At 39.4% G+C, this 27,039-nt stretch overlaps 2 protein-coding genes across 2 annotated transcripts in view; one reads left to right on the forward strand and one right to left on the reverse strand.

The window, feature by feature from the left end:
- LOC103917527 (O-acetyl-ADP-ribose deacetylase MACROD2-like) overlaps positions 1-27,039 on the reverse strand; it is a 269,054-nt gene that overhangs the window by 147,050 nt on the left and 94,965 nt on the right. The window lies entirely within an intron of this gene.
- FLRT3 (fibronectin leucine rich transmembrane protein 3) lies at positions 14,676-17,843 on the forward strand. The gene is made up of 2 exons (XM_009324673.1): positions 14,676-14,731; positions 15,849-17,843. Exon 2 carries the CDS (start codon positions 15,894-15,896, stop codon positions 17,841-17,843), a length of 1,950 nt encoding a protein of 649 aa, XP_009322948.1. The 5' UTR covers positions 14,676-14,731; positions 15,849-15,893.

Here is a 27,039-nt window from a genome sequence, read left to right on the forward strand (position 1 = left end):
TCTAATCAAATGTAACTACGCTCCTCATGGCCAGGGAAATTTCAAAATTCCTGTTAACTCATTTTTAATCACCATACCAACTTGCAACTTTCTGCCAACGACATTAACTGCTGTCGTGCAAAGCCACTTCTGAAACGCCCTCTCTTGCTGAATAGACAAAGACAGAATAATCACCCCTACTTACGACTAAACAAATCTGTTCAGACAATGTAAACTTAGGCCTTCCTGAGAATAAACACTTTTGAGTTATTCATATATTCAACACTGGCACATAGCCTTTCGTAATTTCAAAACCAGGTATTACATAAGCAAATCAGCAAATGCACAGACTCCAGCTTACTGCTAGATGTTAACACAGACTGGAGACAAACAACGCAAACAACCAGGGTGGTGCACTTGGCCAAAACAGCATGCTAATGGTTTGATTTGATTTGCATGCAAAGCAGGGGGGCGTACATTTTTTTAGAGATAACAGATCACCACCTAAAGCCTTCACCAGCACTATGTCCACACAATTGCTTTACATTCACAAAGAATGCTAAACATTCAAATTGGGTAGCTAATACATTGTAGATCTGCACAGAACTCGGCCACTGTGATTTTACAAGATTAGACCTACGTGAACCTGCTCACCTCATTTGGAACCAACAGGGGAAGGAAAGAAAATAGGAAACTCTTTAACATGCAAAAGGGGGCCAAAGGAGAAGGACAATGAGGGAGAGAAGTGAGTTCAGCAGAAGGAGCTTCTCATGGCAGAAGATCAATGCACAAAGAGCTGGAATGTACACGCTCCTGTGTGGGTCTGATGTGCAGAAGAACAGCTATTGGGCATTGCAGAAGGAGGAGAGGAGGTGGGTAAGAGGCAGGGCATATGCAGAAAGCCTGGCAGAGAGAGGCTGACAATGGTGAGAAGAAAGAGAGAGGCGGCAAAAACTCTGGGGCTATCAGGAAGTAAAACAAAACAAAGAGAAAGGATCGGGAGAAGAACCATTTCGGTGGCCTGAAAATAAACTTGCGAGAAAGAACATGAATTTCACGCTTTCGGTGTAGAGCTATGAAGAACTAAGATTTATGAAAACTGCATATGGAAATATAACTGTTCTTTTAGCTACATGCATTGTTTAAACTTCTACCTCAGAAGAAGGGAAATTCCACCATAAAAACCATCACCAGGGGAACGTTAATTCCTCCGTGAAAATATTTCTTTGTCTGAGAGAATCTCATTTTGAGTCAAGATATTTAATGTGAGAACTGGTCTTAATTTTGTAAAGTGAAGTCACACTCGATCAAATAACCCTCACATCTAGGTAACTAACGCTTCATGATAACTTGTAATCTAAGTGCACTTACAATAACTTTTCCATAATTTGTTATTTAACTTGCAGCACCCAGATTTTTCATCCCAAAAGTCTCCTGAAAACTGCCCAGTTCCTCGAGTAATGGAGAAAGGAGATTTAATCTTCAGATATGGATGGATATACACCTGCTAGACCCAAAGAACCCAACAGGAAACACGAATTTTCACCGAACGGATGTCTGCTTGGTGTCTAAACAGTCTACAGTAGGAGCAGCAAAGAGTCCACAAACACCAACAGGCAAAACAGAAAGAGGAACACGGACGGAAAGGAGTCATCCACCCCAAGCCCTTTCTTAGCCAGCCACAAATCACTACTGTCTTGCGTATCTCCCTGTTCTTAAAGGCTACCTTTGGGCAGCTGTCGCATAAGCAGCAATTAAAGCTGCAAGAAAGAGTCCAAGACCAAAACTGCACCGGAAGTATTTCTTTGCCATTTCAGGAGGTTTAATTTTTTTTTTTTTTAATTATTTCTCTACTACTGAGAGCCCTTATATAGAAGCAGGCGTAAACATGCATTTACCGCTTTGTTCGGCTCAGTATAGGCTGCCTCCATAAAAACCTCAATCTGCAAATACAAGAAATACCCTCCAGGAAAAACAGCAGTTTTGTCCTCTACAGGATTCTTCCTCGCACATACTAGAACGTTACCAACAATCTCCACGTTTTCAAGGTTGTTTCTGGGGAACACTATTTTTCCTTCCTTTAACACACTTTCAAAGCCACGTCAAGCGTACAGAAAGTCTATCGCTTACTTTGTCAAGTTTGCAAGCAAAAACTCCATATTCTTCATAGCTGTGAAGGAGTTAGCTCTGTTTCTCCTAAAAACTTTGTCGTGGTGGCTTCATGGTTTGACAACTAACAAATAGACAAAATTGCCTTCTAAATACAGAAAGCAATCGGCCTTAAGCATTAGGAGCAAACTTTCTTGGTATGGACTTTACCCAGTCAGCTTGCTCTATCCATTTCCGTATGTTCTGTAAATAAAAAAAAAATAAATACCTTACTCATAGGCTTTGCAATTTCAAGTACCCCATTAAGCTACTTAATTTTGCTATCAATAGCACATGATCTGATAAGCAAAACTGTTTATTTGCCTTAGGAAAAAAAGAGATGGGGTTGCATCAGGGGTGCTTCTGAGTTGACAGGGCTTTTCCCTGGGGCTGTTTAGGAGAGCTGGAAAGAAGAACAGGGAGAGAGCATGGAGAGAAGGGAGAGGAATGGCAGAAAACACAGGTGCAGTGGTCTAATCTCCTGGCCCTTACAGACAGAACAAAAGAATAATCACAATTACAACTATTACCTCTCAAACATTCCTCCGTCAGGGAAAAAAAAGAAGCACTCTTGAGCCCGCCTAATTTTAAACAAGTATTTAGCTTTAGATTCCTCATACCTTTTTAGCTCTACTGGAGACTGTCTTGCACGATTACGTTCTCATTTTTGTTGCATTTGATACAGAGCTGCTGCACCAACTTTGACAAGGTACTCTATGTACATACGCAATACTGAAAGCTGAATTTGACAGGCATTTATTTTTGAAGGAATGTATCCAAAATTGGATTCTAATTTTGAAAAGGTTCAGATCATTTAAAGATTAAACTCTAATACAAACTGCAATACGTATTTGCTGAGAAACTGTACTTGGGCAATATCAGAAAACCTTCTAGGACGTGTATCATACAAAAGTTCATGTATTACAGTGTTTTCTTTCCTTAGATGTCTCTACAAATCAACCAATGCCTAGCTTGGATTTGGGACAGCCTGCTTTGAAAAATCAATATAACCTGATAAAAGCCTGAAGCTAAAAACCACTAACATTCATTTCAGGATATTTCATTGAATATCAAACTATTACTCTCAGCTTTATCTAAAAGAAATCTGTCCTTGGGAAGCTCGAAGAAACAACGGTTCAGTTTCGATGCCTGAAGACAGCTCTCTCTCGTCTGCACTGAGGATGAGTGATCTCAGATTCAATTTCACTTCCCGGTCAATGTGTTTGGTTTCTTAACGTTTCATAAATGTCCTGCCCAGAAACGTTTATGACTGGAACCTGATTTACAGCAGGATGAAGTAGATCCACAACACGCGTCAAGTCGTAGCGAGAGTCATTCAGGTCAACCTTTGGCTGAGGGAGTTCCCCGAACTGCAATCTTGCCATACCACCAGGGTGCTCAGAAAAAAAAACCCGAAGCATCATCATTATCACATTGACCTAATAGCACCTTACAAATGTCTGTCATAAACTTGCATTAAAATTCTTTGTAACACATTATGTAGTGTAAGTACTCTGAACTTCCCATCTACCACCTTTTAAAGTCTCTCAGCCCACTAAATGTTAACAAGATTGCCATGTCTTCGAAAGGTAATTTCCCTATAGGTCTGACAAGAACTCTAATCTCCATGTCATGAGCATTAATTAATTCTATAAACAAAATACAGTTAAAGGACTATTTTAACTTAGAAATTCAATTAAAATATCTCATTATATTCCCAGGGTTTGATACATCTGTGTTACATATGCATATTTTTATTCCCCACATATGAGTAACTCCATCAGTATTAACAGTTCCTCCATTCTCCTGGAATGCAAAAGGCAACGTTCAAAAACCTATTAAAAATCCTCTCGAGAAAGGATGAGGTTTGACACTTTCTAGTTTGTCTGTATTTGTTTTTGCCAAAAGGTGAACAAATGGAATTTAAGTATTCAATTTCTACGTTTTAAGAAGAAGACGGAGAACATGGTGAAGTTCTCAACATACAAGTTTTTTGTGGAGAGTATTTTAAAGGCTACCCATGTTCTTAAGAAGTACATTTAAGGAGTTTACATAAAAGAATGCAGTCAAAAATCTGCTTGCAACAGCACATTAAAGGCCTTTCAGTACTCTAGAGCAGCTGTGACCTGGTAAAATCTAATTATTTCTCACATGCCCTTTGGAATTCTCCAGGAATATTTACTGTAATTTCTAAACGGTGCCACAAGCACTGGGCTAGCCTTGGAATACAACTGAAAGATAGCTGAATGTGCACCATATACATCTTTTATGAATATCCCACAGATACATGTTAAGGCTTAGCAATATAACACTGGAATCTGTTAACTAATACAACTAAGTCAGCCATGAGAAATACCAAATACACGATGTTTTTGAAAAATGCTACTATAATCTTAACAATCTCAGTTAAAAAAGAATTTACAGGATATTCACAGCATCTCAAAATGCCTTCTGCGTGACCACAGGCCACTGTTCTGTCCCGCATGACAAGACACAGACACACTATAATACCAGGCATACCTATGTTTATATAGTACATGTACATATGTATCCATACAGCCATGCATATAACATGTTAAATATACATTAAGATGTATATGCATATACCGAACTGATTAGGGCACAGCTCACTCTGCCAGGACTATCAATACAGACAATTAACTTGAAGACAATTTATTATTAGTTTTTACTCTCCTCAGGGAAGGATTAGAATTGAAGTGATAGAGAGAAAAAAATCCTTTTCCCTTGTTGTCAAGGAAAATCAATCTAGAATTTTTTTTTTAATTAGTTGAATAAATACAGCACATATATAACATTTCAAACATCTAAATACCAAATACATCAAGCAGCGTTCAAAAATCTATTATAATTCTTCTCGAGAAAGGATGGGTTTGACACTTTTTAGCTTCTCTGTATTTGTTTTTGCCAAAAGGTAAACAAAGGGAATTTAAGTATTCAAACTTTATACGGAAAGTGCAACTATCTGGCAGTTTCTATAAGCCTTAAAGAAATCAAGCTCTCTTTAAACTTCACAGAGTTTGGCCTTGCTGTCTTCTGATACCAGCAAAAAGTGCAACCGCAGAACAACTGGGATCAGCAGAGACAGTTTTCGGGAGCCTGCCTTCCCCCGGACATCAGCTCCTTGTGCTGGCGAGCACACGTGGTCAAAACGCTGCAGGAGATGACCAAGATCACCTACGCACCGCTAACAGGATACTCATGAAGGCAGCAGCTGTCAGCCTTGAAAGAAACCCGTGTTTTGATGGAAAATTTAAAAACAACAACAGTGGAAACATCAACTGCATCTGCCAAATCCAACGCTACTTGTATGAGTTAGTAAACTATGAATAAAAGGAAACCAGGTTTTACGAAAAAGCATCTAGGGCATATATTTTCTAGCTTGTCCTATGACTACCACAAATTTTTGGTTTTGCTAGGAGACTAGAAAGTTTGTTTTCCAACGAAAAATCCCTGAAGACTGCAGACCGGCCAGGCCTCACTCGTCCTCAATCTCAGTCTCGCCAAGCACGATAAGGTATCTCCAAGCGAGCGCCGTCCCGGGTGGAGCACGAAAACCAAGCAGCTCTTATCCACTTGCTGATTTTGAACGGCATTAAGCGCTCATACCTCGAGAAAACCCTTAAACCTCCCAAAGCTGCCGCCGTCACCTGTGACGCCTCAAGTGAAGCGCTATGGCACAGCCGGTGCTTTTGGAGGGCGACACCAGAGGAGCGACGACGCTTACGGCCGTTTGTTTGCAGTGGCTGAGGAAAGTGACACCGGTTTATTCCTATTTTTCTTTTAAAAGCACTTGTGCAACATCCCGCTCCTGATCTTTGGGCCAAAAGCAAGGGGAAGGCGGCAGGCGGGGTGAACTTCCCAGCCTTGCCCGCCCCGTCGGGAGCCCAACCGACACCGGGGAACTGAAAACGGTCACCCGGGGTTTAAAAAAAAAAAAAAAAAAAAAAAAAAAACACAAACAAAAACAAACAAAAAACACGGAAAATGCAGTCCTTACATACCACAAAACGTTGACGTATTCTAAAACAACAATATTTCACTCCTAATACAATTTTTTTTTTTAAAATGCAAACAGGTTTTTGTCATAAAGATATCACCTGTACTTACTAATTAGTTTGTGCAAGTTAACACTTCTTCCAGTAAGAACTTTACTTTCCCCTATGCTGACATTAAAATACAATAACAAAAGGTAATTTATTATTTCATTAACAGGCTCTGAAAATATTTGCCACCTCAGACTATTACAGAAGCTGATGAATTATTTTCCTATGTATATGTGAGGGGACAGGTAAATGTGAGCACTCTGCCCAAGATCTACAGTAACTACACTGGATGCAAATTTTCTTTAAATGCTGTTTCATAAACAGCTAGTCGTTGTCCACTTGTAGGCTGTTTCCTTGCTGTGCACATCCAAATTCTTCAAAAAGGTATCAGCCCCCTCCACAAACACGAGTGCTACTACGTTCTGCATCAGATTTTACGCAAATCACTTTTTCTAACTCTCTGCTGGTTTTAAGTGGAAACATCAAACATTTGTAACTGAGATAGAATGAAATCTGCTTTGTGTTGTTTCAGCAAGGCTGAGAGAAAAAGGAAGCCAATATTCTAGCCATTTCTGTTCCTTCTTCTGTCAGATTCCAGGAAGCACTTCTCGCCAGCCCTTCCAACCAACCAGCCAAATCATTATCAAAGTGCAGCAAAAAATCTAACTACCGGTATAGGTCATAGCAAAGAGTAACTTGTGTGGTGCTTCCTTTTAACTTCATACAGAAGCTTGTTAGACCAAAAAATTTATAATAAAGTCACTAGATCTTAACGATGGCAGAAAAATTTTCCAAGTGCAACTTTTGAGTATGAGCCTAACAACACAGGCTTTAATTAGGACACAATTTAAAGAGAACACTAAGGAGCACAGCGTTTGAGTCGAACGAAAAAGCGAGAGCGTTTGCGCACCCTCCCAGGGCTGCCTCTCCTCCCGCACAAAGTCTGCGGGCGAGGAGATGGGGAACAAAATGGTTGCACGTACGTTAAGAAAGAATGCAACAGGCCCAAATTTCCTCAAAACCCCCCCACTTTCTTGGGGAAGAAGAGCTGGCTGATAATCCTCCTGGCACGCAGAAGGTCCTTGCCTAGTTTTAATCAACTTTTCTGCTGTTTTCACTGTATTAAGTGATTGTCTGCCCTCGCACAAGCGCAGCAAATGCATTTATAATGGCTCGCACATAAATATTTCATCCAGCGATTCCTTTGCACACCTCATCCCTACGTTATCCTCACCCCGAAAACCGTTTCACGACTGCTGGATGGGCCGGAGTCTTGTTTTACCAATTTCCTCAAACGCAATTAGGAGCTGCAACTTAGTTGATAAGGCGAAGCCCGAGTATCCCTGCATTTCCCAGCGCACCACCGCTCAACGCAGCAGTCCTGCTTCCCAACATCTGTCACAGCTCATAGCATCTAGGCACAGCTGTCTGATTTTGGGGGGGGCTCTTGGTGCCTGCTTAGTTTTCAAGATCACCCCCTTGGCGAATAAAAGCTCTGCTCTTGCACAGGCGGCTGCCTTCCTGGCTCACTCCTTCTTTTTGAGGTAGCCTAAATTTTAATCTCCCTGACCGCAAAGGGGTTTGAGCGCAACCCTGGCGCATCCAGTCAAAGTTGCAAGGAGCGTTGCAGACGCGACGAGGAGTGTGTGTAATTAACTAATTCGTGGAGTGCTGTTAGCCATGGGTTACTAATTTGGACTGAAGGCAAGTCGCTTCCCTTCTTCAAGGGATCAATTCTGGTCAGTTAACAGAGTACAGTGGAGTATTTTGTACACCCGATTCACGCCGAAATGCAGAATTACTTTACAATTAAATCGTATTCCTGCAAAAAAGCACGTCAGCTGAATGCATTTTCTTATTGTCACTTAGAAAAAGAAGATTCACGTTTTGCATTTCCATGTAAATCCTCTATGCAGAGAAAAAGTATAGAAAGAGGAGGCTGAAAATGTTCAGACTTAAAAGAAAAACAGTTCGTTACCCTGACCCCAATTTCCTTGCTGAAAATATACTGCCCAAAAAGATAGAAGCATCAGTTATGCTCACCATCTATTGCCTGGGGATATGGCGTCTTAATGAACATTTCTTTGAATTAGAGTGAAAAATGCATTTGTCAATTCAAGTGTACAAAGAAAAGAATTATCTGCTATAAAACAGGAAGGTCAGTATGTGTTTTCCTTGTCAATGTATGCCACACATTAGGTCATGCTCAAAGAGGTTTCAGTGTCCTTCCCTCCCTCCCTCCAAGAAAAAAAAAACACCCTCAAGTTTCCTTTAATTTATTCCAAAACCATACAATACAGCCCTGTGTAAGATCGGTCTTCAAATATTTCATAAACAAAAGGTATACCTGGGTTTATAGAAAGCCAATTATCTTAAAATATACTGAGGTTATTCTAATCCTTCCATTCACGCCGTTATCAAGCTTTTCTATTTTTCCATCTACATTTAATCACTTCTAAAAACTGTATTTTTCCCTGCCTTCTGTGCTCCTCCTGTATACCAGAAACAGTGGCAACCCTTGGCATATATTTAAAATGCTAACTCTTTTTTTTTTTTTTTTTTGTTACCTTCATACCATTTTATTTTAACTGGAGAACGACCAGATAAATACCGTAGTTAATACAATCAGGATAGGAAAGCAGATTCTGTGAACTCTTTCAGAGTGATTTTTTTTTTTTTTTTTTTTTAAATTCCCTCCTTTGGAGGCTGCCTCCGTTTTTCTCAACAGGCGACTTTGTTGTAATTAAAGCAGAGAAAACTGGACAGCAGCAAAAAACATCTGACTTGTGGCTCTTAAAAGCACAGTTTTTGTAGCGTGTACCACCCCCCAGTGGGCAAAAAACTCTGTCGTAAACTCACAGCAAGCTTTAATCTTCAGAAACAAAGTGTATACGTTTTACAGCAAGAACAAAATAAAGTTGCATTTCTGGGTTGGCTTTGGGGTTTTTTTTGCCTGTTTTTCATTTTTCCTTTGTCACCAATTGCTAAAAGTTGAAAGATACTCTGTAAGGCCATGGTGACTAATCAAAGCAATTGCTGGAGTTTGCAAACTTTGCATTGCAATTATTTTGAAGTGGCTTCAGTTGGTAGATGGCCATCTTTGTCTCCTTCTAGCAGGAAGCATGGATGCTAATGGCTAGTTATTTCTGAAGTTTTTTCCTTAATCACTTCAAAGCAGAGGAATGCACAGAAGAATTAATATATGATTGCTTACATTTCTTTTTAATAAGTGACCAAACGCCACTCAGGGCAGGCATCTTGAAAAGCATTCAGTAAATATATCACCACAAACTCTATTCTCCCTTTCATGAGCTGTAAGAATTCAAGCAGTCTTACAGCTTCACGTTTTATAAAGTCTTATTTTTTGAGGAGCAAATTTAGCAATCGGGAGATAAGCAAACAACTGTTTTAAAAGGGAAAGGAACAAAACCACTGAAACTTTATCCAGTGTTTAAGTAATATTTTTACATGCCTAACATTTTGTGCTAGGAACTCCCTATTGGGTATAATTCCACCTAAACTTGTCAAGAGGGGAAAAAAATTGATTTTACCTTGAAACAGTGGCAGCATTTGTTCTCTATTCTTTTATTTTAAGCACCGGCGAGTTACCTCAGCAGCAGCTCTCAAAAGAAAACCTGGAAGCCATAATTGGCTAAACTCAAAGAGCACTAAAACACAAAACAAAAAGCCATTGCAACACGCTCCCCATCAAAGTGCTTTTTTAACGTGCAACCTTTGCAGAAGCAGAGTAGTCAAAACAAGAGCGTGAGGAGGAGTAGTATAATAGTCTGGATCTCTTCAACCTAGCATCTTCAAAACCAGGAAAGGTTTTAAAAGTGAACTTCAGAAGAGAACAACCCTTAGTTCGTTTCCATCCTCTACAGTAAATACTGGTTTGGCTCATCTTGGGCATGGAGTCAAGCTTTTACTCAGAATCCATTTCTAAGTCAGATTCACTTGCATTTGAGGGAAGATCACATCAAAATTTGCATTTTTTACAATAAGAGTTAGAGAACTAGGAAGACAAAAGCAGTATTATATTCAACAAGCAGTATTATATTCAACTACGGGGGGGGGCAGGCAAATTTTCTACAAGTAAAACCTCCTCCAACAGAAGAAAAACCCCAAATTTCACCAAAACACAGAGATACAACCTGACCGAAGGGCTCACTCTCACTTTAACAAACTCCTTTGCATTCTTTACCCCTTGGAAAGACAGCTAGAGGACCTTCTGCTTGCCTACCACCAAACAAAAGACTGGGGCACCTTCCTGAAATATGATGATCGTGGAAATTGCAGCTCCTAGACAGGGTGCTTAGAAAGCATTTTGCTGTCACTGTGAACTAACCCTGAGTAATACACTTAAAGAAAACAAAGTCTGGGCATTGTTTTAAGTGTAGATTAGCACTGTGGAATTTTTTTTTTTTTTTTAAAGTTGGTGAAGCTATTTAAGAGGCAGCATGACCTTTGTAAGCTAAACTGAATATATGCAACAGATAGACTTGGCAAATATTTTAAATGATGATAAGCATGTTTTATGTTTCTGATACATTTTGGGTTATAAACAAATACAGAGGTAATTCTGGAATTTAAGTACACTGATTAAGCAAAATTGTTAGGCTTAATCAAATACGTATATTCTAATGTTAACTTTAAATGATACTGTTGTCATTTATAACCCAAAAATACCGAGTTCTTTCCCTTCCCCCTGTTACTTTGATGGTTAGAAAGAAGCCGCTGAACTACCAGAGTTCCTGCCGGAGAACACAGAGGTAGATTAGAAATTCAAATAAGCATTGTGTGACCTCGAGTGAGGCAGGTCTTGATTTTGTTCACGTTTTATCACAGCTTGGAAAGAAAAGATCTCTTTGGCACCATTTTTAGAAAAACTCCCAACTTTTCAAATATACCAAAACTTTTTTTTTTTTGCTGTCGCCTGCCTACAGTACAGGGAGTGCAGCTGGAGTCCGTACCTTGTAGTAAATATAATGTTGTTCTTTGGTACATTTTTCTTGTGTAGTGCAAATTACTTTGAACACTTTAAAATAAGATGTCCCCCTGCTTAGCTGTACCACAGCGATAAGTACACGCGCAAGGCTCACGCATTACCGCTATCTGTAGTAATACACTTGCTTACACAGTGTCCCAGGAAAAGTAATTTAACCATGCAGTTCAGCAAAGTTCATGAAAACATTCAACTCGGAATAAAGATAAGCAAAAAAGCCGCTATTCGGTGTTCTGACGTTACTTTTGTTACCAAAAAAAAAGTCATTTTTGCATTTAAAAATGAATTTTAGCACATACTTTCTAAAACCTGCTCTGTTCAAAAGTAATGGCTTCTTTCAAAACCGTGTGTCCATGAAGGCTCCCAATTTGATGTTGCAGAAACGTGGACACAGTGTCTGTACCAGTGGGGGTCACTTTTCTTTTCATCCTGCTGGATCAGCTATAATGACTTGATGTCAGGGAATATTTAGAGACAGCTCAAGAAGGGGAAAGTTGGAGCATGGCAGCAGGATTCCCTTCTTCTCTGTAGACAGATCACTGGAGCCTTTGATATGCAAAAACACTGTTTTCAGCTATGGCTTGAGATATAAAAGGGAAGTGCGAGATATCAAACAATCAGAACCTGAAGAAAACTATTCTAAGTTTAGGAGAGGGAGTGGGGGGTATAGTCTTAATCCACATTTTTGAAACAGTGTCGTCTTCTCCAAAGAGACCTGCTTTTATTTTTCTCTCTCTTGTTTTCATGTAATTTTGAGAGAAGGGATAAGAAAAATTCCAAGAACTTAATGAGCTTTAGTGCTTTCATTTTAATCCTACGCATTACTGCTATTATAATAGCAGCAATAAATGAAGGGATGACTATGAAGTGGAGCAAAGAGGAAACAGTTTATATGCTAGGAAGGTAAAACAAATGAACTTACATTACATATATACATCCACACATGAAAGTATACATACTAGAGCCTCTGTTTTGCTTAATACTAACATGTTTTTTACAGCTGTATAAGTTCTAGAGAAAATTTATGGTGGGTTTTTTTTTTTTAAGTACTTAGAAGTTATTGTAGCCTTCAAAGGCCTATTTAACAAATTTATATTCCTGCTTCACAATATATTTCCAGCAAATACGCTCTATCACAACTTCACATTAGCTCCTAAGAGATAAGATTTTTCATGCAGCTGTTAAGCATCTGTTTATTTCAAAGTTTTAGGAATAAATCCTGGACTTCTTTCCCCAAACGCTTCAGTAATACAGACCAAGAAAACCGGACGCTGCAAGAATATGGAGCCTTTTTGTTCCATTTTATACTGGTTGCATAAGCTGCCAAAAAATATGCATCCCCTTGTATGTGTACATGCAAATTGAGTTTTCGCCTTAAATAAAGCATATGTTAAAATATTTATGCCACAGTGGGGGTCTCTCATTTTAAGTTACTATTTTTGTTACACAACTGCTGAAAACAAGGTGCAAAAACAAAGCTCAGATGAGCATGAAAGCAGCGTCCGGAGAGAAAAGGCTTTACCATTCCCTCGCTAGACAGTAACACCATCTCTAAAGAGGGGGGCCTTTTTTTTTTTTTTTTAAATGGTCAACATTTTTCTATGAAAAAGAGCAGCATAATTTGTATCTATGTCAGTAATTTTGTATCATTGCATATTTCCTGTTGCTGTAGGAGTATTACCGATCTGTTTCATGATGGATGTGCTTCAAATTGCAAAAGACAGTATTTTAAAACAGAGACTGTTTCTGTTTAGGTCTAATATTTTATGAAGGACCAGAAGCTACTCTAGTTAAGCTCATAGGAAGGGAGCTAAGCAAGCATTACTCAGCATGCTGTTTCTTCCTAGCATGTCAGTACTGAGGATTGTGCTCAGTTCACCAGACAACATGCGATCACGAAAAGGAGAAGCAAGTGAATGTTAAGGATTTTTTTAATTTCAGATTTAACCATTTCTATTTCAGACTTACTACCTACATGCTCTCAGGGAACACAGACTTGATATCTCACCTGATACTTTCTGCAATAGTGATATGAAGTAGCCAGAGTTAAAACGTACCATTCAAAAATAACCAAAGAATTTAAGTTCTTCAAGAAACGGCAACAGCCAAGATTGAGAATATTTTTTTAAATGAGAAAAATCAGATAAAATGCTAATCTAAACACAGATTCCACCATGCAAAATGACAAATACAATGGCTTAAAAGTTCAGACGGCTTAGCATATCGAGCACATTTCATGGACAAAACTCTCATAGGTAACCCTGTTGTCAAAGAGTTGATACAGATGACTAGCTTGTCCCCAATTCAAAATCAACATGTTGCAAACGTGAAATACGAATACAGTATTTTAGCAAAAAACGTTTCCCCTTTCATCCAATAACTACTGAATGGTAATTAGCTCCTTTTACTTTTAAAATGAAGGCTAGGATCATCTTCTACCTCAGTTTACCAAGAACATAAAGCAAGCAACCGTTTTAGCCTCAAGTGGGAAACATCATTTACCAAGGTTTTGTTACTGTCTATTAATTCAGGATACCTTTATTTTCTATTGGAAGAAAGGAAAAGATAGTTCCAGCAAAACTGCAGTAACATGAGACTAAACAGCAAAATATGTTCTTAAAGAGCTCTATTTTGCCAAAATACCAATATTTTGGGAAAACAAGACATGATAGTCACGTATACAATAAGCATAGCATGATTTATATAGGGGATGCAACACAACTCTGAATACTAATGTCCACCAGTTGTTATTAATTCCAATTTTTTTCTGTTTGTTTTTACTTTCACAGGAAATTAAGAGTTCAAGGAAAGCTTTAAAAAGGGAGTTTTCTGGGAAGGAAATTGTATTTTTGTGGGGGTTTTTTTTGATGAAGAAAACCACCTGAATTGCCTAACGTTTCTACGGTAGAGTAACTTGCATTCTTGCAGCGCAGGAGGAATTCTTTCCTGCATTACAAATTTGGAAGAAGCGTTAAAAAGTGAGAGTCGGAAAATGGTTCTCTCAAAGAGGCATGGATGTATCAGGATGTAGCTACTGTACAAAGTTTGTACTTGGATAATTCTGGACAGGAAAAAGCAGCCCCGTTTGTGACCTCCTGAAGAGGCTACCATCCTTCAAGCCTCAGCATAATGAATAGTTTTCATCGCGCGGCGCTGAAGTTACCACCTCCGACTACTACGCTGCACAGAAGAGTTTGTAAGAGTTACAAAGAAAGTAATTCCTGCTAAAGGCATTAAACCAAACAAAAGAGGCTCTTCATTCACAGACTTTACACAAGGACAAAAATAGAGGGAAGCTGAAGCTTTTCTACGCCCCAGCCTGGTGTGCTTATGTACCATGATAAATCTTGGTTGGAATGCTCATTGAGTATCGTGCCAGGAGCCAGGAAACACACACCACCGAGAAGGACCGTCTGAGTAAACGACGCCGAGAAAAACACAGCTCCATGGAGTAAACCGTAAGACTGACTCGCAAGAAAGACATTCCTTTACTGGATATCCTCAAGCACAAAATTTACTCATACCTTTAAATACGGTAGGATCAATATTAATTTATTTTCCTTTTCGTGCCTCAGAGAATAAAGTTCAATTAATATATGAACCCACAAGAGAAAAGGTCATGACACCGCTTAATGCATAGGTCATCTTGCAGAAGTTCTCACAACCCTAATTACAATGGTAATTGAATTGTGTTGTCTTATAAGCTATAAAAATGCTAATTACCTGAGCTCAATGTACAAACACACTACCAATCCAAAGTACAATTTCAGTCTCAAGAGTTAATTTACATTATCCTACCCTGCACAGGAGGAACTAATAAGATGGGAAAATGTGGTTAAACCTGCCAAATAGTCTCTTATTAGTGTGCTGCTTAGTAAGAAGACTTTGGAGAATGACAAATATTTAAACATGAAATTAAGCATGTAATGAAATATTCCATCCAGTCAACTAGAAAGCCATAGCTCTACCAGCTACATCAGGTTGTTAGGTACCTACCAATTCTAACGCTCGCTGTTCTAAACATTCCACTTCAAAAACCAAGAAAAGTAGGCTGCAGTATTTGTAAGATACACAACGTGACGTTGAGCACTCGGAAAACCTTGGAAAAAAAGTCTTTAGCTGGCCCTTGCTCTTTTGTCTGCATTCTATGCTTTGCCATTAGGACTTTTTTGAACCTCCAAAATAGCTACCACTAAACTTGTGATTTTGGTTAAGGGTTTTGTAGTTCACTTAAGGGCTCCTGGGTGGTTAGCTGGCTTAGGAATTACTTCTTACCTTTCAGATATAGAATGATTCACTTGAACTCTGGTGTGACTTCAGCTCTGTACTCACCTGGTGTCTGCAAAGATTGTCTCTACACATGAAACGTGAAGGAATCCTTACAAAGAGCCTTCTTGCTTAAGCAAAACAACTCACAGATCAGACATACTTGATTATATTATTTTCAATTACTATGCAGATAACCTACTAACTTAATTGAATTAGTACAAGAAGTAGTAGAATTCTTGATGTAAGGAAAAGAAAGTAAAATGTGTCTATGAGCTTGAATTTTAGTTTAATGTGCATGTTTCAGATGTCTTCGGTAATGTTGAATTTTCATTGCAGTTTCTTCATTGATGATCTGGATAATTTTGTTTGTTTGGTTTTTTTAGATTGTTGAAGATCAGAACTGTATACAAATCTCATCATTCCTGACCATGATTAGTGTAACCTGGAGCATCTTCCTAGTTTGGACTAAAATAGGGCTGTTACTTGACATGGCACCTCATTCTGTTAGTGCCAAACCATGCCCTTCAGTATGTCGCTGTGATGTGGGTTTCATATATTGTAATGATCGCGATTTGACGTCTATTCCTACAGGAATCCCAGAGGATGCTACCACCCTCTTCCTTCAGAACAATCAAATAAATAATGCTGGGATTCCTTCAGAACTGAAGAACTTGCTTAGGGTGGAAAGAATATATTTATACCACAACAGCCTAGATGAATTCCCCACTAACCTCCCTAAGTACGTTAAGGAACTGCATTTGCAGGAGAATAATATAAGGACCATTACTTATGATTCACTTTCACAAATTCCTTATCTGGAAGAACTGCATTTGGATGATAATTCCGTTTCCGCTGTTAGCATCGAGGATGGAGCTTTCCGGGACAACATCTATCTCAGACTTCTTTTTCTCTCTCGAAACCACCTTAGCACCATTCCCTGGGGTTTGCCTAAAACGATAGAAGAGCTACGCTTGGATGATAATCGTATTTCCACGATTTCAGAGCTGTCCCTTCAAGACCTTACAAATCTGAAACGCCTTGTTTTAGACGGAAATCTCCTAAATAATCATGGATTAGGAGACAAAGTCTTCATGAATCTAGTCAATCTTACAGAACTGTCATTGGTTCGCAATTCACTCACAGCCGCACCGGTAAATTTGCCGGGAACAAACCTAAGAAAGCTTTATCTTCAAGAAAACCACATCAACCGTGTGCCACCCAATGCTTTCTCCTATTTAAGGCAGTTGTATCGACTAGATATGTCCAATAACAATCTTAGCAATTTACCTCAGGGTGTCTTTGATGATCTGGACAACATAACTCAGCTGTTTCTTCGCAACAACCCTTGGCACTGTGGGTGCAAAATGAAATGGGTACGTGACTGGTTACAGTCATTGCCTTTAAAAGTTAACGTACGTGGACTGATGTGTCAGGCACCAGAAAAAGTACGTGGAATGGCTATCAAAGACCTCAACGCGGAACTATTTGATTGTAAGGACGATGGCATGATAAGCACCATCCAAATCACTACTGCGGTACCAAACACGTTATACCCGGCCCAGGGACACTGGCCGATTTCTGTGACCAAACAACCAGACATCAAGACTCCCAACCTGAATAAAAACTACAGAACCACAGCAAGCCCGGTACGCAAAATCATTACAATATTTGTGAAATCCGTAAGCACGGAGACTATTCACATCTCCTGGAAAGTTGCACTACCAATGACTGCTTTAAGACTGAGCTGGCTCAAGATGGGTCACAGCCCTGCCTTTGGATCTATAACTGAAACGATAGTTACAGGCGACAGAAACGACTACTTGCTCACGGCTCTCGAACCAGAATCACCATACCGTGTATGCATGGTTCCCATGGAAACCAGCAACATCTATCTCTCCGACGAAACGCCCGAATGCATTGAGACCGAGACCGCACCCCTTAAGATGTACAACCCTACCACGACCCTCAACCGGGAGCAGGAGAAGGAACCTTACAAAAACTCCAGCTTGCCCTTGGCCGCCATCATTGGCGGCGCGGTGGCGCTGGTGGCCATAGCGCTGCTGGCCCTGGTCTGCTGGTACGTCCACAGAAACGGGTCCCTGTTCTCCCGGAACTGCGCCTACAGCAAGGGACGCCGGAGAAAAGACGACTACGCCGAAGCGGGAACCAAGAAGGATAACTCCATCCTAGAAATCAGGGAGACTTCTTTCCAGATGATACCAATAACCAACGACCAAGTGTCCAAGGAGGAGTTTGTAATACACACCATTTTCCCACCTAACGGCATGAATCTGTACAAGAACAGCCACAGTGAAAGCAGTAGTAACAGGAGCTACAGAGACAGTGGTATTCCAGATTCAGATCATTCACACTCATGATACTGAAGGACACGAAAGACTGGTTTGGATTTTGTTGGGATTTTTGGTTTTGTTTTGTTTTTTAAAGAAAACAAGAAAAGACTGACTTAACGGTTGCTGTTCTACTGCAAAACACTGGATTAAAAGACTGACAAAGCAATGTACTGTACATTTGCCATATAATTTATATTTAAGAACTTTTTATTAAAAGTTTCAAATTTCAGGCTACTGCTGCGATTAATGTAGTGGGGATACCTGACCACAATTCTATATTTTAGTATTTTTTAGTAATTTGTACTGTATTTTCCTTGCTAATATTGAAGTTACAGACCATTTAACTTTTGTGTTCTACTGAGTAAGATGACTTGTTGACTGTGAAAGTGAATTTTCTTGCCGTGTTGAGCAGTCAGAACATTCATCTGAGATCCTTGTAAGTGTAAGCACAGGCCATTTTTCACTTTGGTATCAATAAAATAATGTTGAACCTGGCAAATCAGGAAGATCAAGAAGTGGTTGCGAAAACTCACAGAACTTTCAATGCTGGGTCTATTAAATCTGTAACCCACAACAATATTCAATAAACAAAAGTGCGTGTAGTAATGGGCAATATCAGCTGTCTGGATATATCCATTCAACAATGGTGAAATTCAATTTAAATGAAAACAATCAAATCAATAACAAGCATGAGACTGAAGCTGTTGACACGTGTGAAAAAAAATTGATCCCTGGAAGAAAGCATAATCAAATTCCTAACAAGGAATTTAAAAATATGCGCTAGGCTCTACAAACCAAGGGGGTAGATATGGTTTAGGGATAGATTTCTGGTTATCAAAGCCAGCGGTCTGCTTATTACAGAGAAAACAGTGATGGATGGCCCCAGGCATTTGAGAGGCAAGGGCAGGAAGACAGAGACAACGCCTAGAAACTGCTTTGAACAGAAAAAGGGTTGCAAGTGCAGTTTCATAAGAAAAAAGAACAGGACGAAAAACCCAGGCAATGTAAGCAAGGTCTCAAAAACTTTAGTCACAAAGGTAAACAAACAATTGGGGAATACAGCTATTTTAAAGCGTATACTCAAAGAGTATACAGGTATGTGTTTGATATACTGCCATTACAGTCAGGAATACTGCCCATTACTGTCACAGTTTTCCAGAAATTCCTTGATAAATCTGTAAGGTAACATGTTTCTTTCTGCCTTCCTACTGAACTATGAGCTATTTCATGTTTAAACCCCAAGCCACTCTTTGTTGCCATAATCATTTGTTTCTTCAACTAAAAACCAAAGTGCTTTGTACGCCCTTTGGCCAGTCTTGTATGTGCCTTGATCCAACGCTGCATGTATCAAGCTTTTAAAAACTAAAAAAAAAAAAGAGGGGAAAAAATAAAATACCCACTTTTTCATACATAACTTAACTATGAAAAATATTGGTCTTATTGATGAATAAAGTTGGAAAAATTAGTTCAAAACAATGCCACACATCTGCAGTGCACTGATAGGAAACCCACTCAGAAGCTACTACTATTCAGGTCATGAGCTTCACCTTTTTCTTTGTTCAACTTGACAGTATCGCACTTCCAGGTTTTCTTTATTATTAATTACTTGGAAAACAAGTTTTCACAACTTTGATATGTGTCAACTATGAAAGGGAGAGAAGTCATGGAGTTACAGCCTTCTGAGATAGGAAATCTTTTCAACAGGAACAGCAAATAAAAAGTGCTTTATATTTTGGACAGTATCTCAGCCAGGAAGGAATGTATACCACATGCAATTCAATTTTAAGAGGATTTTGGCAGTGCTTGGCCTGTCCGTTTCCCTAAGAGTGATAAAGGAAGGAAGACAACAAGAAAAAACAGTGACAAACACCGGGACTGATGGTTTCAGCAGTCAGCCTGCAAGCAATTTTCCTGCCAGGGATCCATCTAACTGCGCAGACCAAAAACTTCCAGTAACACGCAGCTCTTTTCATCCTCATTTTCCAGATGTGCCCAGGGAAGTTCCTCCCCAAGCCCCCTGTGCCATGGTGCTGTTCCCTCAACCTCACCTTCAAAAATGCCTCCTGCAGTTCCTGAGCAGGGGAGAAGTCCCAGATGGAGGAGCAGCACTGTGCTTCCCTACAGACCTTACACAAATCACGTCTTCCCCTTCACACGGAGCATTGATTGGATCCACGATGCCAAAAGTAACAGAAAGGAGCGTGTTCCGCTAAACAACTATGTGCTCAGCTCCGTGTAATGCACTAAACAAGACTATTTTGCTCTATTTTCCCATCAGGTACAAATATAGGGAAGGGCGAGAAAGCCAAGACTAAGCACGTGGCGCCTCATTACGTTCTTGTGCAAAAGGCTTCCGAGCAGTGAGCAGGAAAGGAAAACCAACACAGATGGAGGAGACGGACCCGTTTTTCATCTTAACTTAGCATATAGGGACCCCTTATTTCGAGACGCATTTAATGGCTGGGTCACTGGCAACAGATTACTAGGTCTTTGCCATCAGCTCTCCAATAACAAAACTAGGTTTTGCTGGGTTTTCAAGCTATTTACATGAAAACCTCTCTCCTAGTTGACTCCAAATTTGTGTTGTGAAAAGGGTAAAATAACACTTAATGAGTACTCGCCCGTGCATCTTCTGAGGCACCTCAGCCAGAGGTAGCCTGGTAATGGTATATACCATCTACTGCGCATCTCGGGTGATGCCATGCAAAGGTCGTACGGGCTATAAAAAGTTGCCATTTGAGGAAGGAGGAGGAGATAATTGCATGTGAAACTTAAGTATGAGGACTTTTCATTAGAAATTTATGCACTGTGAGGCAGTAGTATGCAAATCCAAAGCAACTTCAACAAGTTGGCTCGGTTGTTCCTGGTTCACCTCTACCAGAGAGAGAGTGAAAACCTGGACAGGTGATTCTGTCCTCTGCAGAGAACCAGGCCAGATTTGCAGGGAGAGCTGGTGTCCTCCTACTGCAATTGATGTCAATGGAAAAAATCACACATCTGTGCATACAAGATCTTCCTTAGGTTCTACAGCAACGTTTACGCAACATGCATAATATTAAGATTAATTTGGCAAGTGAAAGATTGATTTCAAACTAAACTCGGTATTTTTTTCTTTTGGTATTTATACAGATTTCTATTCCGCTCCATGTCATGCCTGTCTCTTCCAAGACTCTTCTACTTACAGTGCTGCAGTTATAGCATGCAATGCTCTCTAGCACCACGCATAAATCCGTTCTATTAGACAGTTATATACGTAGGCAAATCAGATTACTACGTTGAGCAGTTTACTCAACACACTTACCAAAATAACATTAATCCACATGAAATTTATCTCAGTTTTCTAATTCCATGTTATTTCAGTGTACTGTTCAATATTTAATTGTGGAGCAAGGAGTGGAATTTTTTTCAGCGTTGCCTAAACCTATATGCAGAGTTAATTTAATCAGCATCCTCCATATTAAAGTACTATGCCAAGTATCTTTTACGTTCCTTATTATCATCCCTTTTTTTGTTTTTTTAATTTGTATTGCTATCCTGAATTGCTCACAGTTCTGTTTTAACCTGAAAGCTGACTCCAAAAAAGCCCTGGTACTTTGGAATCCATATGAATTCTGTCTCATCTCGGTACCTTCCAGAACTAAATTTGCTTCATTTATCAGCTATTATTTCCTAGCTTTGTGCAACAGCCTGAAATGCAACAACTGTTGGGGTTTTTTGTTCTTTTTTCCTCCTGGCTTTAACAGTACCAATATCAAAGTATTATGGTCTTGGAACACAGTTACCATTTCTTCTGCTAATGCACTAGCTAGCATGCAAGCTATATTGTGCCAATGCTGTACATATTGAATGTAGAGCAGCAAATGCAATAAAACAAGAGCAAAAGTAATAAAGCCTTTTTTGCTATTAAAATAATTTACTGATGACATACATGCTGAGTGCATTATATAGACTTCTCTGCTAAGTAAAAGGATGCAATTTTGCATATTCACCTGCAACTAAAGTTGGGTAAGATCTTCAAATGTGAGCTGGCAGATGCCATCTGCCTGGATTTATCCAAACCACATTTGTTTTGGGTAGTTTTGGATGGAACCATAATTGGCACAGATACCCTCTGCTTTCAAAACACCTTAACCTTGCTTCCAAATCCATATATTGTTTCAGCATCACCTTGGGACTGATCTTTGTTTAATTAACTCTTTCTTCATTGACACCAAAACAACAACAAAAGCTTTGAGCCACAAGCCAGCACTTACCACCAGTGAAGTTTTTTTTTACAAAGCACAAAGTTATTCCATAACTGGGGAGTTTCTTCTTCCAAACTAGTCAGGCGTGGGTTAGCCAGAAAGGAAAAGCCCACTGACTGAATTCAGACATGAACATTTTACACTTGAAAGCGTATTTTTTCTTTGCAAATGAATTTAATTTTGGGGGTGGCGGAGTAGGAGTCCTGCCCTTGTGATGAAATTAGAGCCTTTTCAAACACTCTGAAGGTACAGCCATGACACGGGTATCAGATTCTGGACACCGTTGCTTTAAAAGATTTAAAAAAAAAACCGCATTTGATAGTTATTTCATCAAATAATTTCTTGCTCCTCTCAAAAAAATCTAGATAAAAACACATCAAGTATATGGATCTCTGTAAAACGGTGACAGAGCATCTAGCTCAAAACAAGCATCGCCTGCATTTTACCAGCACTGGACATCAAGCAAGATAATAATTTTTTGGTAGTCTTTAAATGATGGGTGGGGAACATTCCTGCCCTAGGGGGTAACCAAAACACTTCAACAATACAGGTGTTAAAAGAAATAACCATCCTCTGGATTATGGTGGTCTAAGGCAAAGGTGCACAACCCACATTTTGCAAACTGAGCAAATGTCCATCATGCACGGGCATCGTAAATGTCCTACACCTGAAACCTGCAGGCCAGGATTGCAGAAGTGTGTTGCCCAGCTTCAACTGCTTTTCAGAGCCCCTTTGTGTTTTCTTAAGATGACAATGTTGTGGAGTCATGGTATAAAACCTCTCAAGACTACTAACAACAACATGAGCTGAAAGTGCTTTTTGAAATCTGAAGCTGGACCTCCTAAGCTTAGCAAAAGCACTCATAAGTAAGTTATAAAAATAGAAGCGTCTTAATAGGGCTAATTAAATAATCTGACTTGTTCAAGATGGTTGATAGTATTCATATAGGCTGATACTCTGTCCTGAACAGCCCTCTTAAGTAATCAAAAAAACCAGGGAGCGGCTCATAGCCAAGGGCTAGCGCGCGCTCCTGTCCCCTTGCTGAGCTTAAGGAATATCTATCTATAGACGCAGCCGCGGAAGGTTTAGTTGTTCAAAACCAAGGGACTGCATGATGTTCTTTAATCATTAACTGTGGGAACATCATTTACAAAAGGATGAAATTATGCACATATTATGCATGATTTAACTTTTTAATTTATGCAAAATATTTTAAAAAATCTTTAGGTCAGAAATGCACATCTGATGGATGTAATACTGATTTCCTACAGCGGTCTTAGTCCCTGATAAATGCCTAGTAGGCAACTGGCTTTCTACATGAAAACAGATGTTTTCTGGGGGTGTGGGGATTGGTTTTGTTTAGTTTAGGGCTTTTTTTTTTCTTTCTTTTTAATTAAAAGGCATAAATAATTTCACTCCACATCTTTCAGTTTTCATTGGATACAAAAGTGAATTGGTTGGCAATTTTAAGTTAACACCTATCCCACATCAACACACATTTAAGGCAGGTGCTGGTGGGGTAAAAAAGGTCCCCACAAACTTTCCTTTCCCGTCTCTCCTCACAATAACGCTTTCCAGGATTCAATGGTAAAGTAAATAAATAAGGTTTTTTAAGAAGGTAAACCCTTCTGCTCAGGAATGCTGATGTTCTGACAAAGCAGAGGATTTAAGAAGTCACATTATAACCCTTACTCCAGAAGTACACACAAAACTCAAGGCTGTATAAACCCTACACACTTTTTGATTGCGTGTATTACATGCTCATCTGCTATTTAAACTACATTAATCAGAAACAAAAGGTGATTGCGTTGCACTCCTCTAATAGGAAATAAACTAGAAACTCAGTCCATTTTCATTTTCTACACCGTTTGAACAACAACGCAAGAATGTGGACAACTACAGAATCTGGGGGGTTTTGTTTGTTTACCTGGTTTCAATAATCTTCACAAGAGATGTTGAAGATGCTTACTTCTGAAGCCTAACAGAATACTTTACTGCCCGTAAGGAACATGAGCTCATTAACAGATAGAAAGCCATATACGGGGAAAGTGCTAACCCAGCGAGTAAACGTAATTTTAGGGCATTAGCTGATAATGCAGAACCTCTGTGCCTAAGGTCTTTAAAGCAATTATTTTCCTCTAAGAATTCCTTAATGGCATGTTACCTACTTCATCCACAAAAAACCTTTTCATTTCTCCCTGATACGGAGATGACATACCACATACTAAAATAAAAATGAAGAAAAAACCTCACAGTATTCCCAGATCTTGCAAGTTGTTTTGGTCACTGAAATTTGGCACTTTGCAGCCAAGTGAAGTGAGAAGTCAGGTACAGGAGAATACCGCTGGGGGAGCTAAATCACTGACCTCATGCAATATCCTTTGAGAAAAGGCAGCAATGGAACTGCGTGTAGGACATAAGCAGCTCATCCACGGCTGTCTCAGACCCCTCAGCTCTCCCAGTTACGTATCTTGCTGCTTTTGACTACAAGAAAATTTTTGTCAGTACCTTGAAGGGTCAAGAAGGTTGAGCACTAGCAGGACCATAACTACCTCTAAGCTCTTCTTTCTGTTCTTTTTCTTCATTTCTTTTTTTTTTTTTTTTTTTTAAATAAACTCATTGAGGGAGATTGTTCGGTAAACATGACTGATTTGCATGTAAAAAACTCTTCATTGCTAATTGTACTTGTTGATTCACAGTGGAATGGTGCTAAACTCTCCTTAAAGAGTTTGCAATTAAATCCAAGGTAGGCACATCACAAGATACTTACTCTGGAAATCTCCACTATTACCTGAGCTTAAAAATACAAGATGTTAAGAGGAAAAGAAAAGAAAAAAAAAAATCATATATTCCTAAGAAGCTGCTCTCAATGCTGCTACTTTCCTCTGGCCTATATTTATATGGACGAAGTCCAAATAAACAAGGTCAATTAAAGAGAATTTGGGGGGAGAAATGCAATACCACAAAATAACATTTCTACTACTGAAAATTGACTTACACTGAAAATAAGAATAACTACTTGGTTTATCACAGCTTATCCGTGTCAGTAAGCACTCAGGTCTTTTTCATTATGTGCTGCCCTGGGGACCCAACGGATGATGGGGCTGTGATCAGTGATGATGATCAGTGCTTTCCTTGGGTGCCATCAGAGGCATTAAGAGGAGCCAAATGCACCTAAACAACAGCAACGGGGACCGGTTTTGTCCAAAACAATTTGTTCCAAATTTTTGGTTTTGTCCAAAAAATTTTGTCCCAAACTCTCAAATCTATTACTATTCTCTGCTACACTTTAAAAAAAAACCCAAAAAACAAAGAACAAATGACATGGCTTTCAAGCATGGATGATTTGATGTAATGCCCACTTTTACCTGTAAAATAAATTTTAAAGGTTTGGTCTACTTGAATTCATACCCAATGCTAGCTATCACGAGCACATTTTAATTAAGGCCTCCCCCACCCCCGATATTTTTCAATACATATTCTGCATAGAAGTAAATGGAAGTTTGCGCAGCACGGTTCATCAATGTCTTCCCATTTTCCCTGTGTTATCAACTGACTTCTTTTAACATTTGTATCATTTTAGTCATTAAATAGTAAAAGCACAAAAAGTGGTTTGGCAATTTAGTTTTTAGGGTATTAGCGATGGCAGAGGGAAAGGAAGGAGAGACATTACACTAGGATGCTAATTAGGGAAAAAAGTGTGCTACAATAAGCTGCAGGTAGATTCCTTGTTTTACTGATGGGGGGGAACTTTCACAAACCCATCTATATTGCCAAAAGGACCTGTGGAGCTGCTCATGCAAGAAAGGCATCTTGTTCCCAAAGCAACCGCATCACATTGGGAAGGGAGTCATTTTCTTTGATAATGATTTATAGGTGATATTCTGCATCATATGAAGGAGAACCCCGCGGATATGTAGGTGTAGCCTTGATTGTCTTCATGTCCACTTTAAACTTGATACTAGTGTTGCTGCAAAACTAGAGGGCATGAAGCCTAGCGTATAGTTCCAGAGACTTAAAAAAACCAAACAAATCAAAAAACAACCAACCCTGCAAAATCCTCAAAAAGCACCTATCAAAGTGATTTCGATCCAGTGATCCGGTACAAAGTCAAAGGATGTAAGCTCTTCTAATCCCACGTTTTCAGCTCCTCCAGGCTCCGGGGGCTGTTGCCAGGGCCCGGCTGACACCTCCAAAGGACAGGAGCCCTGCAGCTGGGTGGCGCATCGTGACACAGCTCTTCAGCCGTTTGCGACCTGACAGCTGTTGGCTTTGGGTTTGCACGCTGCAAAACAACTCAGGAGGCAAGCAGCATGAACGGCACCCCGTTCCAGTCCAGGAGGTTTTATTACAATGAGTTTAGCTCTGGACAAGCTGCCGTAATCAGCACATTTTTGACAGGTATTTTATTTTTCCTCCACAGAATACCTAACACTACTGAAAGCACTCACTGCCACATTAAATACTGCTCTTTTGTTAAAAATAAAAAATAAAAAAATTACCTATTGTTGTTCTCCTCCTGCTAATAAAGACTAACTTTAGCCTTCAGTATAATCCCTCCAAATCAATTAAAACACATTCAGCTGGATGAAAGGATACCAGTGAAGTATTAACAAAAGCCTGGTTTGGATTATGCAAAACTTCTGCAGCAATTGGCTGATGCAAAGATTTCAGTGGCAAAATACTTTCAAGAGAAGCAAAATAAATCTAGCTCTTAAAAATATTTCTTATTCTGTTTTGCTCACTAGTTCTAGCAAGATATTAGGTCAAATCCCCATGTCACCGACCTCTTTCTAAGGTTTGCAAGTCAATCTGTGAATAAAATGTGTGGTCTCTCAGAGTCATTCATAGAAATCTCTACAGCGCTGCCATAAACTGGTGCTTAAAGACAATAAATAGGAAAATGTCTTAAAACAGAAGCAGCTCGCGTCTGGGTACGCTCACGTCCATCACCATCAACCGACGAACCCATCTAGGAT

This window comes from Pygoscelis adeliae, unplaced genomic scaffold, assembly GCF_000699105.1.
Source record: "Pygoscelis adeliae isolate BGI_AS28 unplaced genomic scaffold, ASM69910v1 Scaffold176, whole genome shotgun sequence".
In the NCBI taxonomy this organism is placed as follows: Eukaryota; Metazoa; Chordata; class Aves; order Sphenisciformes; family Spheniscidae; genus Pygoscelis; species Pygoscelis adeliae.

Excerpts from the sequence above, each read along its gene's own strand:
- FLRT3 (XM_009324673.1), top strand. The coding sequence starts at position 15,894 with ATGATTAGTGTAACCTGGAGCATCTTCCTAGTTTGGACTAAAATAGGG.